We start from the raw sequence: 21,841 nt of genomic DNA on the forward strand, positions 1-21,841 counted from the left end.
ACACAGATCATCCCGTCTTCAATTGTATCTATTATTTACATTAATTAAAAAATACCTAAAGTTGTATTACAAAAGTAGTTTGAAATGTTTCGGCAAAGTTTACAGGTAACTTTTGAGATATTTTGTAGTAAAGGTTGCGCAAGTTGGAACCGGTGTTTTTCTGGGTCAAACGCGCCAAATAATTAGATTTTTTTCGATATATATCGATGGAATTAATCAAACAAAAGGACCATTTGTGATGTTTATGGGACATATTAGTGCCAACAAAAGAAGCTCGTCAAAGGTAAGGCATGAATTACATTTTTATTTCTGTGTTTTGTGTCGCGCCTGCAGTGTTGAAATATGGTTTCTCTCTTTGTTTAGAGGTGCTATCCTCAGATAATAGCATCGTTTGCATTCGCTGAAAAGCCTTTTTGAAATCTGACATGTTGGCTGGATTCACAAGTGTCGCTTTAATTTGCTATCTTGCATGTGTGATTTAATGAAGGTTTGATTTTTATAGTAATTTATTTGAATTTGGTGCTCTGCATTTTCGCTAGCTAGCGTCCCACATATCCCAGAGAGGTTAAGATAGCTAGGTGCGACAACCACATATCACAGAAGTGCAAGTGCTGGTTGTCTCCCTTCCCACTAACTTCACTTACCCTCCATAGCTCACGTCCTAAGGGAATCCTCTAGTAATGGTTTGAGTGCAGTCACAGGGCACTCTATTCTGAGAGAACAGTATAATGTGGCTACACATGGTTTCAGTGGGTACAGACCGACAACTGTCAGTTGGTATAGCAGCACACAAGATGTGATCACTGACATGGCTGTCTAAGGAAGTTAGTCTCCATTGTATTTGGAATGTAGCCTAACTCTAGGACAGACTGGTGCATGTAATCAATCAACAGTACTATTTTAAGACTGTATTATTTTGTAGATAAGGTTACAGGTGTATTTGACTGTAGCGAAAAGCCAGGATCAGTATGAAATGCATTATGCTTTTTAATGTTTAATTTTACCTTTATTTAACCAGGTAGGCCAGTTGAGAACAAGTTCTCATTTACAACTGTGACCTGGCCAAGATAAAGCAAAGCAGTGCGACACAAACAACAGTTACATGGGATAAACAAACGTACAGTCAATAACACTATCGAATAATCTATGTACAGTGTGAAAATGTAGTAAGATTAGGAAGGTAAGGCAATAAATAGGCCACAGTGGCGAAATAACTTAAATTTAGCAATTAAACACTGGAGTGATAGATGTGCAGACAATGACTGTGCAAGTAGAGATACTGGGGTGCAAAGGAGCAAAAAAACAATATGGGGATGAGGTAGTTGGGTGGACTATTTACAGATGCGCTGTGTAAAGGTGCAATGATCGGTAAGCTGCTCTAACAGCTGATGCTTAAAGTTAGAGAGGGAGATATGTTTCTAGCTTCAGACATGTATTTCAAAAATAAAAAGTTTTTTTTTAAATATATTTTTTACAATTCATTCCAGTCATTGACAGCAGAGAACTTGAAGGAAAGGCAGCCAAAGGAAGTGTTAGCTTTGGCCATGACCAGTGAAATATACCTGCTGGAGAGCGTGCTGCTATGGTGACCAGTGAGCTGAGACAAGGCGGGGCTTTACCTAGCAGAGACTTATAGATGATCTGGAGCCAGTGGGTTTGGCGACGGATATGTAGTGAGGGCCAGCCAACGAGAGCATACAGTTTGCAGTGGTGGGTATTATATGGGGCGTTGGTGACAAAACTAATGGCACTGTGATTGACTACATCCAATTTGCTGAGTAGTGTTGGAGGCTATTTTGTAAATTACATCAAGGAAGTCAGGGATTGATAGGATAGTCAGTTTTACAAGGGTATGTTTGGCAGCATGAATGAAGGATGCTTTGTTGTGAAATAGGAAGCTGATTCTAGATGTAATTTTGGATTGGAGATTCTTAATGTAAGTCTGGAAGGAGAGTTTACAGTCTAACCAGACACCTAGGTATTTGTAGTTCACATATTCTAAGTCCGAACCGTCCAGAGTAGTGATGCTAGATGCTAGGGAGGGTGCAGGCAGCGATCGGTTGAAGAGCATGCATTTAGTTTTACTTGTATTTAAGAACAGTTGGAGGCCACGGAAAGAGTGTTGTATGGCATTGAAGCTCGTCTGGAGGTTTGTTAACACAGTGTCCAAAGAAGGGCCAGAAGTATACAGAATGGTGTTGTCTGCGTAGAGGTGGATCAGAGAATCACCAGCAGCAAGAGCGACATCATTGATGTTTTCAGAGAAAAGAGAATTGAACCTTGTGGCACTCCCATAGACTGCCAGAGGTCCGGACAACAGGCCCTCCGAATTGACACACTGAAATCTATCAGAGAAGTAGTTGGTGTACCAGGCGAGGCAGTCATTTGAGAAACCAAGGCTGTTGAGTCTGCCGATAAGAATGCGGTGATTGACACAGTCGAAAAGCCTTGGCCAGGTTGAAGACTGCTGCACAGTATTGTCATTTATCGATGGCTGTTATATCATTTAGGACCTTGAGCGTGACTGCGGTGCGCCCAGTCAAACAAAGGCTGCTCTTTGAGGGAAGGGTGCAGAGAATGAAGCTATGGCAGAAGGCCGGGGCTGTTCATTACAGGATTGGGAACCGCAGATGGAGCAGTAGTTCATATCTATGATGGGAGGTTGGTAGGGATGTGCTTTCCCTTTCAAGACGATTTGATAACCATCTAGATACATATGCTGCTGATGGAGCTCGTGAGCTGGACCACTGTGCGTGAGAGTGATTCGGTGTGTGTGTGTACATACATATGTAAACTTAAAGTACAAAACATTAGAAACACCTTCCTAATATTGAGTTGCACCCCCCTTTTGCCCTCAACAGCCTCAATTCATCAGGGTGTAACCGATGTGAAATGACTAGCTAGTTAGTGGTGGTGTGCGCTAATAGCGTTTCAATCGGTGACGTCACTTGCACTTCAAATCAAATCAAATCAAATTTTATTTGTCACATACACATGGTTAGCAGATGTTAATGCGAGTGTAGCGAAATGCTTGTGCTTCTAGTTCCGACAATGCAGTAATAACCAACAAGTAATCTAACTAACAATTCCAAAACTACTGTCTTGTGTAAGGGGATAAAGAATATGTACATACGGATATATGAATGAGTGATGGTACAGAGCAGCATAGGCAAGATACAGTAGCTGATATCGAGTACAGTATATACATATGAGTATGTAAACAAAGTGGCATAGTTAAAGTGGCTAGTGATACATGTATTACATAAGGATGCAGTCGATGATATAGTGTACAGTATATACGTATGCATATGAGATGAATAATGTAGGGTATGTAAACATTATATAAGGTAGCATTGTTTAAAGTGGCTAGTGATATATTTACATTTCCCATCAATTCCCATTATTAAAGTGGCTGGAGTTGAGTCAGTGTCAGTGTGTTGGCAGCAGCCACGCAATGTTAGTGGTGGCTGTTTAACAGTCTGATGGCCTTGAGATAGAAGCTGTTTTTCAGTCTCTCGGTCCCAGCTTTGATGCACCTGTACTGACCTTGCCTTCTGGATGACAGCGGGGTGAACAGGCAGTGGCTCGGGTGGTTGATGTCCTTGATGATCTTTATGGCCTTCCTGTAACATCGGGTGGTGTAGGTGTTGTGCAGACCTCACTACCCTCTGGAGAGCCTTACGGTTGAGGGCGGAGCAGTTGCCGTACCAGGCGGTGATACAGCCCGCCAGGATGCTCTCGATTGTGCATCTGTAGAAGTTTGTGTGCTTTTGGTGACAAGCCAAATTTCTTCAGCCTCCTGAGGTTGAAGAGGCGCTGCTGCGCCTTCTTCACGATGCTGTCTGTGTGAGTGGACCAATTCAGTTTGTCTGTGATGTGTATGCCGAGGAACTTGAAACTTGCTACCCTCTCCACTACTGTTCCATCGATGTGGATAGGGGGGTGTTCCCCCTGCTGTTTCCTGAAGTCCACAATCATCTCCTTAGTTTTGTTGACGTTGAGTGTGAGGTTATTTTCCTGACACCACACTCCGAGGGCCCTCACCTCCTCCCTGTAGGCAGTCTCGTTGTTGTTGGTAATCAAGCCTACCACTGTTGTGTCGTCCGCAAACTTGATGATTGAGTTGGAGGCGTGCGTGGCCACGCAGTCGTGGGTGAACAGGGAGTACAGGAGAGGGCTCAGAACGCACCCTTGTGGGGCCCCAGTGTTGAGGATCAGCGGGGAGGAGATGTTGTTGCCTACCCTCACCACCTGGGGGCGGCCCGTCAGGAAGTCCAGTACCCAGTTGCACAGGGCGGGGTCGAGACCCAGGGTCTCGAGCTTGATGACGAGCTTGGAGGGTACTATGGTGTTGAATGCCGAGCTGTAGTCGATGAACAGCATTCTCACATAGGTATTCCTCTTGTCCAGATGGGTTAGGGCAGTGTGCAGTGTGGTTGAGATTGCATCGTCTGTGGACCTATTTGGGCGGTAAGCAAATTGGAGTGGGTGTAGGGTGGAGGTGATATGGTCCTTGACTAGTCTCTCAAAGCACTTCATGATGACGGATGTGAGTGCTACGGGGCGGTAGTCGTTTAGCTCAGTTACCTTAGCTTTCTTGGGAACAGGAACAATGGTGGCCCTCTTGAAGCATGTGGGAACAGCAGACTGGTATAGGGATTGATTGAATATGTCCGTAAACACACCGGCCAGCTGGTCTGCGCATGCTCTGAGGGCGCGGCTGGGGATGCCGTCTGGGCCTGCAGCCTTGCGAGGGTTAACACGTTTAAATGTCTTACTCACCTCGGCTGCAGTGAAGGAGAGACCGCATGTTTTCATTGCAGGCCGTGTCAGTGGCACTGTATTGTCCTCAAAGCGGGCAAAAAAGTTATTTAGTCTGCCTGGGAGCAAGACATCCTGGTCCGTGACTGGGCTGAATTTCTTCCTGTAGTCCGTGATTGACTGTAGACCCTGCCACATGCCTCTTGTGTCTGAGCCGTTGAATTGAGATTATACTTTGTCTCTGTACTGGCGCTTAGCTTGTTTGATAGCCTTGCGGAGGGAATAGCTGCACTGTTTGTATTCAGTCATGTCACCAGACACCTTGCCCTGATTAAAAGCAGTGGTTCGCGCTTTCAGTTTCACACGAATGCTGCCATCAATCTACGGTTTCTGGTTAGGGAATGTTTTAATCGTTGCTATGGGAACGACATCTTCAACGCACGTTCTAATGAACTCGCACACCGAATCAGCGTATTCGTCAATGTTGTCTGACGCAATACGAAACATCTCCCAGTCCACGTGATGGAAGCTTGCTCTGTTAAAAGCGTTCCACAGGGATCCTGGACCATGTTGACTCCAATGCTTTCCACAGTTGTCAAGGTGGCTGGATGTCTTTTGGGTGGTGGACCATTCTTGATACACAGTAAAACCATTGAACGTGAAAAACTCAGCAGCGTTGCAGTTCTTGACACACTCAAACCGGTGCGCCTGGAACTTACTACCATACCCCGTTAAAGGCAATTAAATCTTTTGTCTTGCCATTCACTCTCTAAATAGCACACATGATGATGGCGCCGGATGGTAGGGCTGCCATCTTATCGGCTCTTAACCAACCATGCTATTTTGTTTGTTTTTTCACATTGTTCGTAACTTGATTTGTACAAAATGATGCTGCTACCGTCTCTTATGACCGAAAAGAGCTTCTTGACGTTAGAACTGAGATTACTCACCTCAAATTTGAAGAGGAGTTCTTCAATGAGTCGAACGCGAGGGATATACTACGGACACCTGACCAGGCCCAGATCCCCGTGATTGGCTGGAAAAGGAAATGTAGGTTTCGTGGAAAGAGATCAGGATGCCTTGTGAGGATCAGGAGATGAGTGGCTAATCTGCTCTTGCCTTCCGTTCTGCTAGCTAACGTTCAATCGCTGGAAAATAAATGGGACGAACTGAAAGCATGTATGACCTACCAACAGAACATTAACTGTAATATCTCATGTTTCACCGAGTTGTGGCTGAACGATGACATTAAGAACATACAGCTGGCGGGTTAAACACTATCCGCAGGATAGAACAGCAGCCTCTGGTAAGACACGGGGCAGGGGCCTATTCATACTTGTAAACAGCAGGTGCACGATATCTAAAGAGGTCTCGGGATTTTGCTCACCTGAGGATGGAAAATTATGTGGATATATTGAAGCAGCATCTCAGGACATCAGTCCTGGCTCTGCCCAGGTAACAACCTTATATACCCTAAATAAGGACTTTGGTAGGATTAGTAAATATCCTTATATTCTGACATTATCATGTATGTCCAATTCTCCCTTTTGTCTCCATTCAGTAACTGTTATCTACACATTCTGTATCTTTGCTCGTCCTGGCTCCGCTTCTAAAACTTCTCCTCTCTGCTCTCCAACCTTCAAGGCCTCTGCAGTGCGGGGGAGGGTTCTTCTGTCTGCCTTTTCCCCCTATCTGTCTAGCTCTTTTTCTCATGTTTCCAAATTTGAACTCCATGTCTCCCTGTTTGACTATCTAAAATCATTGATTTTAGAAAAAACAAATGATAACCATATTGAAATCCTTCCTACACTTTATAAGCTCTTTCCTTCAGGGATCCTCAGTATCCTATCTGACAATAACATGAATTTAATATATGTTGCATAGTGTGGAATACCTTATCACCCCTATTTATTCTCAATGATAAATACAACTATTTTCTGTTGTAATATCAAATCCATAATAGCCAATTCAAAAACTTCACAGCTAATATTGTAAATCAGCTTCAGTGATTCAAACAATAATTCTAAACCCCAAACTAACACTCCATTATAACTAATTTACCTTAAAATTAGTAACCCAACTGACCACAATTCATTATACAAATGGCTCTCCCCCGGGGCTGATCAGACCCCAAAAGACAGCCACGATAAGGTCAAAAGGTTCCATATGTGAGCGTGCCTCTTTAAAATACCTTTGCACCAAAACAAATAGTCCGAACATATGTTTTATGTGTATAATTTGCAAACCTTAATGGATAATCAAGACTTCCAGACCTTTTTCAATTTGGTTGTTTATGGCCGCTCTCTCCCCAAGATTATAATCCCAGGAGGCTTCTAAAAGTGAGACACAACACGCCTAACTAGCATTCACTATACTACTTTGATTCAGAAACTCAATAAGTGAACTATAACTAAACCTAAAGATAATTCCCCTTTGACTCAAATCATTAAGCATAAGTTTTAAACATTGTCTACGTATGTTTACTTAAATGAACATGCTACCCTTAGATACAATTAAACCTGATAACATTATTATCCAATGTATTACTTTTTACCTCTGCTGCAAATGTCGTACATTTCTCAGTGTAAGAAATCCGTAATTTAATCCCAGATATTTAATAAAAATGCATTCGCATTCTCCCATGGCTCCTTTAATTTACTTATTTTAGATAACTCCCATCCATCCCGGATTAAAGAATCCTACTTAAACACGCCAGAGCACAATGTTTAACTAAGTTAAATCAAACCCTAAAATTGACCATAACCAGTAAACAAATAAACTACTTTTATCAGCTAAGAACAAATATACGAAAACTCACTACTATAATACTTCAGATGGCAAAATTACTCAGATCTCACGTTTACATCTGTTAGTTCCTCAAGAAAAAAAAACCCTCTTGCCCCTGTTACGGATGTCTACATATCAGGGGCAAAGCTCGAATAACCAAATTCAACCTAGCTAATTTCCCGAAACAACATATGCAGTTATATTTTTCTATAGAGGTTGCTTTTCAAACTTTAAATACCCTAACATGGTTCCACACAATGTGCTCAAATTCACTGATGTTACATAAACAATCAAACCTGGAATCGACAACCATCAGAATCCATTATCACGATGTTTTACAATTCAGACATCCAGTCTCCCTCTCATAGCCTAATTCAATCCAAATAAATGCCACAAATCTTATGACGCCTACCTAGCGTATCAGCTGCTAGTTTTTAGCATCTTTCCTGACTATCCTGGCGACTCTCAAATTACTTTTAAACAACTTCTGAAAAGTGACTCAACACTAATGCACACATTTTCCTTTTAAAAGACAAATATTTTCTCCGTTACCCCCAGTCGCAACGTAATTTCCGTGGCGATCAATAGTGCTTTGCTAGTGACGTCATCAACAAGCGCTCAACCTCGGCCCAATTCATAGCGACTTTCAATGAATTGTAAATATTTGTTGTTCGATGAACCAAACCTAATTTATCACATCTGTTCGAATCTTGAATTATAATTTATCACCCCAACCAATATCTCTAAATTGGCTAATTTTATAAAACATTTCGATGGGTATAAATCGTAATTGCCTCTTTATTATTTAGAATTCATTTTGATCTAGTAACTGTCTTGTCTTTGACTTAGTATTTTAATTACGACTCTATTCCCAATACGTTATTCACTTGTCTAATTAAAACTCATAATAATCCATATGTGAGTGTACCCCTTTAAAATACCTTGTCACTGGGAACAGGGAAATCCCCTTAACCCAAACTTTTACTACAACAACGAAACCCAATAATTCTGATAATCCCTTCACATAGTTTGTTTTAAATCTCTCGATGTTTCATGTAACTGTTTCATGTAACTCATTAAGTCTATCTTCAAATTGTCGTCCCAAAATATTTTATACACTGCCGTACCCTCAAACCACTGTGATAAACATGCACTGTCCCTTTAAGATAAGACATATACTTGTTCCCCGTAAAGAAAAAGTGTTTTTTTAGAATACGTTAACTTCTAGTTTGAATTCCCTGGCGTTACCTAACCAAAAATCAATACTCGGAAAAACAATCACAACTTTTTACGATTAAACTATTCTTCCCTATTTTATAGTCCAAAGCGTTGCACTATATAGCCCCATTGAGTGTCTAGCAATTCCGTTGCTGGCTGGAGCATCTTTTCAGAAAACAACGCCTCTGTAAAATATATATTCCCTATTCAGATTGAGTGCAGTTTTAAATTCTAATCATCAAAGTAAAACCAACCCAACTTCTCTACTTACTATACCCTAACATTTAAACGTACCATGTTGTGTGCTAAATTTATCGTATGTCAGTCGATTCATAAATAGCTATAACATCCGGATACCACGAAATTGTATCGTATCTCTCTGTTATTCCCTACATTTAACTTCAGGTGACTTTCTCTTCTATGATACATTTATTTAAATATGACTCCCATCTCAATACCTTATGATCTGGGCAAAATGTCTCGGCATTATTTTTAATGCCTTTTTTAAAAATTCAATCTAAAACACATAATAAACGTTCAGTTAATTTAGACACACTGGCGACCGTATTTTTCTGGCAAAACATGCAAATAGGTGAATTACAATCTAATATCAGTTTTAGTTAACCGCCTCGGCTGGGAACCGAACCGTGGATTGCCGTTGGTAAGACTGCTGCGCTCACCACTATACTACCAACACTGGAACTGACTAAGATTCTCTGCTCTGTTTAAATTTGTAACTCCGGCCTCTGGACAACAGTAAATAGCCCTAATTTAACGACACAAAGTTTTCCCTCAGTTAGGATTCTCCTTAATTTCGCTGTCTTGTGTCTGACCCTTTTTTTTTTTACCCGATTGTCGCCTCTGACCTTCCCCTCGGTTAAATTACAACCTTGTTGACGACGTTTGCAGGGAGTGTTACACTCTCGGACGAAATGTCCAATTTCGTTACAATTAAAACATTTGATATTTGTCTTTTGACTCACCTTATCCACTTTTCTCGACTTTATTCCCTTCTCTAACTCCATTATACCTCCCTCGGCTTCAGTGGGATCCACATACATGGGTGGTAATTTCACAGGTAGCTCCTGCAGCCATATTCTTACAACCACTATTTCGTCGACTGGATTATCTCTGTATTGTTGGTATAATCGAGGAAGATATAGTTTGTTACCCTCACCTCCACCCAATTGGTTAACTTTTTAATCTGCGGGAGCGGAGGGCAGCGCCTCTCGAGTCTTGTCAGATTGAACCTTTTTTCCAGCGCGTCCAATTCTCTTTTTGCTTCCGAAAGCCAAACTCCGTCTGTGTATAACCCCTGTTTATTCTGCTTTTTCACATTATTTCCACATTCCTTATGTATCTGTTTTATAAGTGATTCCAGCTTTTCTACATTTAGACGGCCATCAAAATCGTATTTCTTTCTCCATCTTAGACCGAAATCAATGTTTCTCTTGTCTCTCTGTTCCATATAACGCTCGTTAGTTCCGGGGCTTTTGAGGCCTTTCCACCCATTCTTAATCCTTACCGTTACGAGTAGCTATGGTATTTAGTCACTTATCTATGCCTTACTATATTTAATTTTAAATTCTACATGCGTGTCTTTATACGAATTTGCAATTTACCGTTACTTAGTTACTTTTAGTGCTTTTCTGTCTGACTATGTGTGTGTCTCTTTAAAAATAATCAGTATGTATTTTCCTTCCTGTGAACCGCGTCCATAGAAGACTTTTGATCGGACATCACATTTCACCCATAGGATATTCTTTTTGGGACTTTCAACGTTGTCTCATATCTCACTACTCTAGACTAAGTTAACCTCATCCTTTGATATTAATTTCTTTCAGCATTGTACAGGTTCAATTATTCTGTTTGCCTAGAATTACCCTGCCTTCTCACCAAGCCTAATTTATCCTCACCTGTTATATATATATCTATCTGCTACTTCTTCATAGTCAGACTACTTCCCATATACAGATAGACTACTCAGGTTCAAACTTTATTTAGGTATGTTTTTTGAATTAATGGCTATCCTATTTGTACGGAACAAGCGTCCTAATTCTCCAATGCGTACTATATCTCTCGTTAATAACCTGGCTTGCAAAACCAGGATTTATTAAGCTCTAGTTTATTTATGGTAGTACACCTTACCACAGGTCAATTTCAGACCTGTTTCCTTCCTATCGATTTTGGTTAAAACCCAAGGTAGAAACCCATTTTATTTGTTCAGAATATTCAAGCACCTATTATTGATCAAATCCAACTCCTTTATAACATTTTAATCAATAAATATCCTAAATAATCCCTCCCAAATTCGAGAATAAAGGCTACTGACCTGCTGCCAACTGGGAAAAGCACTGTTCGTTTGGATCTGTCATCGTATCTGCCATCTGGGTTAAACACCGGCCTGTTTTTAACCTCAATCCAGAAGCCAGGTCTTTAAAAAAAATATATATATGTATTAACGTTCACGTTTTTTCCGGCGTACGACCTCCAGATGGCAGGGATGGATTTTTAGATCCCGGCTTTGAACGACCAATTGTTGAAGGAATTTAATTCCTCTGTTTTCATTCCCAATCAAAATTAATCACTCTGTCAATGCATAAGGGTTTGTAAGACCCTTATTTTATAAGAATGGACAGGGCCCCGGTCTTAAAAGTCAAGTAACAGCCTTTAATTCAAGAGAGTACTGAGTTCATACACATTTTACCACAGGTTATAAACTGAAAATGACATCAGCGTTTTCTAAATGTTCCGTCTCTTCTTGACACTGGTAGAAAGGCTCTATAGATCTCAAGCCCTCCCTCCTCGCCTAAAGCCAAGGTCAGTCAGTGTAGATAAGCATTCTAGACAGTCTGGAGATAGTTCATTCATTTGTACCAAGGAACAGACCGTCATTGTTCCAAACTCTTGACTACATTATATTCAATACTGGGAGCAAGAGAGAAAATTCATACATGTACAGTAACATAATAGTATTCGGATTAGTCAGTCCTGATTGAAATGTATACATAATTAGTCATCATTGATAAAAATTCCCTTAACAGTAACATTTTCAAATGTTAGGACAGCATATTGTGGCCAAACACTCTAGCCCATGAGTGTTTGCAAGTTAACACGACGATGGCCATCTGCACTGATATCTGACAGGACAAATGTGCGCCAGGTTAAGAAATCTCAATGTTTTTTTTCAGAGTGCGCACAGATATTTAGTGTGGAATTTACACAATGTTTACAAATGAGGCCCCAGGAGAGAGACGCTGTGCACCATTCAAGGTCATAAAAATGTCCTAAAGTCTCATTCCAAGTCATTCAGTGGTGTCAATGGAATCGGTGTGCAAAACATTCCGTTAGATTCAACCCCACATGACTGGGTTCATACAGAACATAAAACATCAGAGTTATCAGTTCTAAAAGATCCTCTAAAGGATCTAATGGGCTTGATATCCACTAACAGATCCCCTTGGATCCTTTTCAGCCCCCCCGGTCTAATGGAGATCCTACCAGATCCTGTAACGGATCCTAACAGATCTTTCCAATCCCCAGGTCTAATGGAGGTTCTCCCAGATCGTTGCACCATGATTGCCAAGAAGGAGCTGGTGTACGCGGGCACAGTGGGCATTGTGTCCTGGCTGGGCGGCATCGTCTTCATCAACCGCAACAAGACCAGCGATGCCAAGAGCGTCATGGCCGACGCTGCCAAGACCATGCTGGACGACCAGGTAATTCTACAGGACTAATCTATGGGACCGCATGATTATACATGTAGCCCTCTGCTGTACTCTGGGCTTTGCCAAAGTCATGATTAACTCCTACCTGATTGGCAATTATGCCAGATAGAGCATAACACTGAGGCGACTGATTTTGAACATTCCCAAGCCAATATATACTGAAACTTAACCCATTCAAGTTTGAATACTTGATATTTTGTTTTTCTATTTTAATTTCTTGCTGAGTATCTAGTAGAGGTCGACCGTTTTTATTTATTTATTTATTTATCCAATTAGGCAAGTCAGTTAAGAACATATTCTTATTTTCAATGATGGCCTAGGACTGGTGGGTTAACTGCCTTGTTCAGGGGCAGAATGACAGATTTTTTTTACCTTGTCAGCTCGGGGATTCAATCTTGCAACCTTACAGTTTACTTTTCCAACGCTCTAACCACCTGGATAACATTGCACTCCACGAGGAGACTGCCTGTTACACAAATGCAGTAAGAAGCCAAGGTAAGTTGCTAGCTAGCATTAAACTTATCTTATAAAAAACAATCAATCGTAATCACTAGTTAACTACACATGGTTGATGATATTACTAGTTTATCTAGCGTGTCCTGCGTTGCATATAATCGATGCGGTGCGTATTCGCGAAAAAGGACTGTCTTGCTCCAATGTGTACCTAACCATAAACATCAATGCCTTTCTTAAAATCAATACACAGAAGTATATATTTTTAAACCGGCATATTTTGTTAAGCCTCCCCCCTACTTTTTCGCAAATTCTGTTAAAAATCGCGCAACATTTTGGCGTCCTGCTACTCAGGCCAGGAATATAGTATATGCATATGATTAGTATGTGTGGATAGAAAACACTCAGACGTTTCCAAAACTGTTTAAATCACGGCTGTGACTATAACAGAACGTCTGTTTCATCGAAAAGCGCAGGAAAATCTGATCACTGGAGATGGAAAAAAATATCCATGCGCCACTTCCAGGAATTGTTAAAGGTGAACCGTATTAAATGAGGCCGAGGTTGCAGTACCTACAGCTTCCACAGGATGTATAGAGTCTTCTCATTTGATTCTGATTTGATTCTTGGTAGATCCGACCAAAGGGAACCGATTCCCTCCGACCACCAACTTGAGGCATTGTCTCTGTGTTTTTCCGGACATTTTTTCCACACGACCAGCTATCGAATTTACATCGCCTCCTGATGATTTTTATAGCTTATTAACGTGTAGTAATACCTAAAGTTGCATTAGAAAGGTATTTCGAAGTGTTTTGTGAAAGTTTATCGTCGACTTTTTAACTTTTAAAAAATGACGTTACGTTATGAAACGCTATTTTTTTCCGTTTATCACACAGTCTTCATAGATCGATATCTAGGCTATATATGGACCGATTTAATCCAAAAAAAGACCCAGTATTGATTATGGGACATCAAGGTGTGCCAAGAAAGAAGATGGTCAAAGGTAATTAATGTTTTATATTTTATTGTGCGGTTTGTGTAGCGCCGACTATGCTAATTCTTTTGTTTACATCCCCTACGGGTCTTTTGGGGTGTTGCATGCTATCAGATAATAGCTTCTCATGCTTTCGCCGAAAAGCATTTTAAAAATCTGACTCGGTGGCTAGATTCACAACGAGTGTAGCTTTATTTCAATACCAAGCATGTGTATTTTAATGAACGTTTTCGTTTTAACTAATACTATTAGCGTTTAGCGTAGCGCATTTGCATTTCCAGAGCCCTAGGTGGGACGTCTGCGTCTCAAGTAGGATCAAGAGGTTAAAGAAATCTAGGTTAGCAGGCAATATTAACCAGGTGAAATTGTCACTTCTCTTGCGTTCATTGCGCGCAGAGTCTGTGTATATGCAATAGTTTGGGCCGACCTAATTTGCCAGAATTTTACGTAATTATGACATACATTGCACAACCGTCAAATGTTAACAGGAATATTTAGACCACCCGTTTAGATAAAATACGGAACATTTCTGTATTTCACTGAAAGAATAAACGTCTTATTTTCGAGATGATAGTTTCCGGATTCGACCATATTAATGACCTAAGGCTCGTGTTATTATGTTAAGTCTATGATTTGATAGAGCAGGCTGACTGAGCGATGGTAGGCACCAGCAGGCTCGTAAGCATTAATTCAAACTGCACTTTCGTGTGTTTTGCCAGCAGCTCGTCACTGTGCTTCAAGCATTGAGCTGTTTATGACTTCAAGCCTATCAACTCCCGAGATTAGGCTGGTATAACTGATGTGAAATGGCTAGATAGTTAGCGGGGTGCGCGCTAATAGCAATTCAAACATCACTCGCTCTGAGACTTGGAATGGTTGTTCCCCTTGCTCTGCAAGGGCTGTGACTTTTGTGGAGTGATGGGTAACGCTGCTTCAAGGATTGCTGTTGTCGATGTGTTCCTGCTTCGAGCCCAGGTAGGAGCGAGGAGAGGGACGGAAGCTATACTGTTACACTGGCAATACTAAAGTGCCTATAAGAACATCCAATAGTCAAAGGTATATGAAATACAAATTGTATAGAGAAATTGTCCTATAATAACTACAACCTAAAACTTCTTACCTGGGAATATTGAAGACTCCTGTTAAAAGGAACCACCAACTTTCATATGTTCTCATGTTCTGAGCAAGGAACTTAAACGTTAGCTTTTTTACATGGCACATATTGCACTTTTACTTTCTTCTCCAACACTTTGTTTTTGCATTATTTAAATCAAATTGAACATGTTTCATTTTATTGATGTATTATATTAAGTTAAAATAATTGTTCAATCAGTATTGTAATTGTCATTATTTATTCATATATATATATATTTATTTATTTATATATATATATATATTTATATATATATATTTATATATTTATTTATATTTATTTATATATATTTTTATATATATATATATATTTTTATATATATATATATTTTTATATATATATATATTTATATATTTATATATATTTATATATATTTATATATATTTATATATATTATATATATATATATATATATATATATATATATATATATATATATATATATATATATATATTATATATATATATATATATATATATATATTTATATATATATATATATATATTTATTTATTTATTTATTTATTTTTTTTGGGCCGATTTAACCGGTACTGGCTTTTTTTTGGTCCTCCAATAATTGGTATCAGTGTTGAAAAATCATAATCGGTCGACCTCTAGTATCTAGGTCCATCTCCACCACTGATATTGACATACTGTGTCCATGCTTCCTCATGGGCCTCACCTTTGACCCCTGACCTTTGCCCCCGGTAGATCCGGCTGTGGGTGTTCCCTGAGGGCACACGGAACCAGAGGGGCGACCTGCTGCCCTTCAAGAAGGGAGCCTTCCACCTGGCAGTGCAGGCACAGGTGAGCCACATGGCTGTGTCCGTTTATGTCCACGCCTCTATTTCAGTGGTCACTCTATTTGGAGGCAGTTGGTGTGTGTGGTGATCTGGATTTAGATTTTGGTGTTTACTGGGTATTGGGACTCTGGTAGTATGGTGTTGTGGTCGTGGGTATTATACCTATTTAGGACACAAGGGGGAGCTAACAACCTAACGTGGTTACTGATGAACATGATCTGATTTTCAGATGATATTTTCACTACCTTTGTCAGAGAGAGAAAGAAATAGCCAGAGAGACAGAATGAGAGGGATGGAGGGAGATGGAAAGGGTTTGAGGTAACTGAGAGAGGGTGATAGGATGAGTGTTGGTGTGAGAAAGACACAGGTAGGTTTTCTGAGGTGAGAAGAGTGGGGGATACACAAAGGATTAGTCTTTAGTGTTGCTACTTCAGGGCCAAGTTTTCAATCTCTCAGTTCAAAAGCTGCTGTCGGTATTGAAGGTCGGATATCTCTCTCTACACTATTGTTCATGCTCTTGTCTCTCAGCGCCAGTCAGTGAGGGAAGGATGGCGGGGAGGTAGATGTGTGTACAGACAGTCTGTGCAGCTGGGTCAGCCATGCATGTTATTGTCTGTATCTGATTGTTCATGTTTGTATTTGTCTTGCCCGAGGAAAGGAAAAATCATTGAAAAGATTAAACTTATCTTGGAAAAAATAATGGTATTTAGGTACCCACAGGGCTTGAATCGAATGTGGAACGAACTGTCATGGTAACTCTCGCTCTCTCCCTCAATTAGCTTTTTCTCACTCTCTTCCTCTCGCTCCTAGGCTCCTATCATCCCCATTGTGTTCTCATCCTACAGTAACTTCTACCTACGTAAAGAAAAGCTGTTCAACTCGGGTACAGATAAGTTTTAATTCATAGTGAAATTGCTCATACACAGCTACTCTTGAAATGAACTGCTCATGACATGCATAGAAAGATGTCTTTTGGTTGCATGCAAACACGTTGATGATGAATGAGGGATGTGCTGATAATGATGGTTGGACTGATGATGATGCTATGCTCAAACCAGGGACCATCAAGTTGAAGATCCTTCCGAAGATCGAGACGAAGGGCATGACGTCAGACGACGTGGCCGGCCTCTCCGACAAGTCCTACGACCTCATGCGCTCAGTCTTCCTGAGCATCTCTGGCTTCGCCCCCATAACCCAGAGCAACGGGCCCCCCTCACACCACTGAACATTTCCCATGTCCGAGACACCAAAACCTACCCCACCTATTTTAAAATGTTTATTTCTCCCCCGTCCTCCGCATCGTCCCAGCTCCCTACCTACGTACCTACTGTTTAGGTCAAATATATTGGCACCCTTAAGGCGCAGAATGTTCAATTTTCTCTTTTCAAAACTGTTTGTATGGACCTGCAACTTACCACAGGTGTGAGATAAATTACACAATGAGATATTGCCTCTAAGAGTCCAGGACATTTTTCTTTGAAATGTGCAGTTGTAAACACAGTTTTCAATTTCAACTTGTTTTTGAAGAAATAGAGAATTGTGCAAGGGTGCCAATATATTTGACCACATCTGTACCAGGATACAACGCACACACCAGGCCTCTGTCATGAACTCATCTGTTGTTTTGGCCTGGTATAGTTTGGTTCTGGTTGGCTCCTGCTCTGACCCAGGCCCTATACAGTGCAGTCCTGACTCCTCACGACAGAAGACCTGTAGGCTCTGCAGGTTATGAGTAGAGCGACGGACCGACGGCAAGCAAAACAGAATACATTATTAATGTGCGTTCATCATGCATGCTTGGGGATACCTTTTTTTCTACCTCCACCTTTTTAAGAGGCTTTATTGTTATTGTCTTTATTTTTTTTTATTTTTTTAAATGTTTACCGTTCAGTGGTGGTACTTTCGCTTTTTTCCCTTCTGGCTCAACTTTTTTGTTTTTTCATATGTTGACGGTGGATATTTTTATTTTCCTCTGGTGCTGCCTTAACTTTTTTTCTTAATGTGCTATAAAAGACACACACACACAGCACACAACCACCCTGCTTTAACACACGCAAACCACTCCCACCGCTAACACACACGCACAACACACCACCCAACCCCAGTATATCCTCCCCTGTTCTGTTGTGCATACCAGCCTCTTGCATCTTTTGAAGGAGTAGGGAACCAGGGTCTGGACCATGGGTCTTGAGGGGAAATGGAGGGCAACAGAGCGAAAGGAGAGGTCAGTAGTTGACCAGGGACTTGTTCTTCATCTGTGTCTCAACTCTATTGTTACATGCAGTGCATTCGGAGAGTATTCAGACCCTTTTCCACATTTTGTTACGTTACAGCCTTATTCTAAAATTGATTAAATCGTTTTTTCCCTTCAATCGACACACAATGCCACGTAATGACAAAGCAAAAATAGTTTGTTTTTTTTAGAAATTTTTGCACATTTTATTTAAATTTTTTAAAAAGCTCTGCACAAATGTTTTGGTACACTTTTGGTACACAGTCCTGTCTCACAGCTCTACGGACAATTGCTTTGACCTCATGGAATGATTGATTATTGCTCTGACATACACTGTCAACTGTGGGACCTTTTAATATTGACAGGTGTGTGTGCTTTTCCAAATCATGTCCTATCAATTGAATTTACCACAGGTGGACTCCAGTTGTAGAAACATCAAGGATGATCCATGTTAACCTGAGCTCAATTTCAAGTCTCATATCAAAGGGTCTGAATACTTATGTAAATAAGCCGTTTCTGTTTATTTTTGATGAAGTTGCAAAAATGTCAACTTGTTTTTCACTTTGTCACAATTAGGGAATTGTGTGTAGATGAGGATTATTTTTTTAAACTGTTTTTAGAATAGGCTGTAACAGTGAAAAAAGTCAAGGGGTCTGAATACTTTCTAAATGCACTGTACATACCACACTTGCTTCTCAATCCATGTGATCAAAATATCTCAATGACATACTGTGACGACGCCAAACAAGCTATACAAAGTACGACGACGACAACAATCATCAGTGAATTCATGGACTCTAGTGGACTCAACGATTTACAAACACTGTGCATTGTTGGTGTACTAGGCTGGCAAGTAGCCTAGTGGTTAGCGCATTGTGCCAGGAACCAGATGGTCACTAGTTTGAATTCCAGAGCCAACAAGGTGAAAAATCTGTCTGTGCCCTTGGGCAAGGCACTTAAACCTAAGTGCGCCAGGGCCGCCGTTAATAATGGCAGACCCTGGCCGTGACACCTCTCTGAGGGTGTCTCGGGAGTTGGGATATGCAAAAATACACATTTCCACACATGTATTAATACACATTGTACATGTGTGAAATAGGATATAAATAAGCACCCACCAAATTATTATTAATTATTTTCCCCCAACAGCTTAGAAATAACATTGTACAAAAAGTGTATTTTCTTCAGCTGTGTTATATATTTTGCTTTATATATATTTCTACATATGATCGTTTATTTAGCTTGTTTGTAATAAAACAACGGGCTCATTTGGTAGAGGGTGGCGCTTATAACACTAGGGCTGTGGGTTTGATTCCTCACCCATACGTAACATGTATGCAGCCATGACTAAATCGCTGTAGGGTAAAAGTGTCTGCTAAATGGCCTACACTTTTTTTGTCTTCTCAAATATCACTCTATTTAAAGAAGTGTCAGATGATTTCATGAATTTCAAGATTCCGTTTTGTGCCATGTCAGTGTGCAAGTGTTTTAAACGTTACACAGTGGAGAGAGGTTTTACTGCGGGGGAGTGTTTTAGGCGTTACACAGTGGAGAGAGGTTTTACTGCGGGGGAGTGTTTTAGAAGTTACACAGTGGAGAGAGGTTTTACTGAGGGGGAGTGTTTTAAACGTTACACAGTGGAGAGATTTTACTGAGGGGGAGTGTTTTTAAATCTACCACTGGGGAGTGATCTAGATGTTACAGTACAACGTGTTTTAAATGTAACAAGTGATCTGTTAGTGATTGATCGTTTTTCATGGTTTCCAATGACAAATCTGTTACTCATTCTCGCTGCACTACGGTGATGACGGTAGAGACAGTCGCCAGGTTTCACATTTCAAATCGTTTGACACATTGTTTGACACAAAGTTGTTTTTATGGTCCTCTTAACTAGAATTTGTTACTAATGGTACATTTCCAATGAGGATTTACCGCAGTGATTTACCCAAAGCTCACACTTTTCGGTTTCTATCTACGTGATCCAGCAGCTGTCTCACTGGGCCATGGCTCCGGCAGACCTGCTCTAACTTGGACGCAAGGCTCTGGGAACTTTTCCGCTGGCATTTACATAGCAATGGCTAACTGAAATGTAACGCCTTCCCACGAAACAACTGTCTTGAATGATGCAGATGTTGTTGATTCTGCACGTCCCAAGTCACTCTTGATGTAAACACAATTACACTAGAGCTTCCATTTAACCAACATTGGCAACCCATTGGTGTGGGGGTTAAGTCTTAATGGAAAAGCACCATAACTAACTACTAATAAACTCTGCTTGTTTCAGCCTAGCCCAAAAAATACATATCTGAAGAGGTGAAATTGGAATCAAATTCTCAAACTGCACACCACAAACCTGTATTTTGCTAACCCCTGTGATACCCGTAGTTAAGAAGTAAAATATAGCCTAATAAATTGAGCAATTGTCAATTGCTCTAAAACAATCTTGGCATCGTAACAGCACAGTATCGACTCTTGTAAGTATTTTGCTTGGCCAAATGTTCCCTATTGGTACCTGGTAACTAGGAGGGCTGCTGTCCGAGTGGTTACCTTAGCTTTATACTTGAGAAACGGGTCCTGTTTATACTATAGATTAATGAGGAATAGGGATATGTGTTAAGGGAATGTCTCAACACCTACTGTAGTTTTCTGACCAATTTATGATGCGCAAAACCGAACTAAGAATACATTTATTTTATCGATGGATGGTGTACGATATGTAAAGTCTGACTGCAGTTTAGAAGGCTTGGGCTATTTAAAAAAAAAAAAAAAAAAAAAGTAATTGGCTGAGATTTGTGACGTTTTAGCCTTCTGTCAAAAGGTGGTACAGTAATCATCAAATTTAGGATTGTGAAGTAATTCAACTTGAGGTTTATATTTTGTAATTAATAGACGGATGACGTCTTACAGTAAATTATTGATACTTTTTTTTATGGCAATACAGTTTCTTATCAATTGCGTACAGATCTTAACATTTTTGTATTCGCTGCTTTTACTTTACAGTTTGATCAAATGTCGTTTGCAGCATTTTGCCTGTCAAAAACGCCAGTGTGAGAATGTATTTCAGCATTCATCATTTATTTGTGTGCTACTCTAAACGCAGCCCACTTCTTATATTATGCCCAATTATTGGCAAAAGCTGATCTGATTTGACCGAAAGACCAATTAGTAAAAACATATCAGAATTGTGCTACCTGTGTATATGCAGCCTAATTGCATGTACATTTAAAAAACTTTTTTTTTTTAAGTATAACATATTCCAATAGAATGTTATCTTGCATAATGTTGGTTTCTGACACTGCAAAATGTGTCTGATGAAATGTATTTATTTGAAATTAAGTGTTAAATTAGTTAACCTCTAGAATGCATTTTCTTTTATTTCTTGTGCACCTAAACTTCCTGAGGAGCAGGGTTTGTGGTCAATCAATTCAGAAAATAAATAGAATTTACAAATCCAATTATCCTCAATTCTTCTATGAGACAAATATGGAATTAGAATTTGTTTACTTCCTGAAATGGTATTGATAAATTGCTCACGTTTGTAGGAGTGAACATTGTGTTCCGTCTGGCAATAAACCTGTATACTACTACGCTCTTCATAGTCAAGTGGCTGCAAGAGCTTTAGTGTCTCCTGCTGGACTCTTGGCTTACTTGGCTCCTAGGAGTAAATCAACTCGGCCCTCGGGCTTTCCTCATCTTTGTTATTGAAGACCA

At 40.2% G+C, this 21,841-nt stretch overlaps 1 protein-coding gene across 1 annotated transcript in view; it reads left to right on the forward strand.

Annotated features, from left to right (window-relative positions):
- The window catches only part of LOC112230899 (1-acyl-sn-glycerol-3-phosphate acyltransferase alpha), a 36,149-nt gene extending 17,853 nt beyond the window's left edge, over positions 1-18,296 (forward strand). The window contains exons 3-6 of the mRNA XM_024397261.2: positions 12,310-12,485; positions 15,806-15,901; positions 16,708-16,780; positions 16,956-18,296. Of these exons, the coding sequence (XP_024253029.1) occupies positions 12,310-12,485; positions 15,806-15,901; positions 16,708-16,780; positions 16,956-17,122 (512 nt within the window). The 3' untranslated portion in view covers positions 17,123-18,296. The remainder of the gene's footprint in view (positions 1-12,309; positions 12,486-15,805; positions 15,902-16,707; positions 16,781-16,955) is intronic.
- Positions 18,297-21,841: the final 3,545 nt, after the last annotated feature.

This window comes from Oncorhynchus tshawytscha, linkage group LG33, assembly GCF_018296145.1.
Source record: "Oncorhynchus tshawytscha isolate Ot180627B linkage group LG33, Otsh_v2.0, whole genome shotgun sequence".
In the NCBI taxonomy this organism is placed as follows: Eukaryota; Metazoa; Chordata; class Actinopteri; order Salmoniformes; family Salmonidae; genus Oncorhynchus; species Oncorhynchus tshawytscha.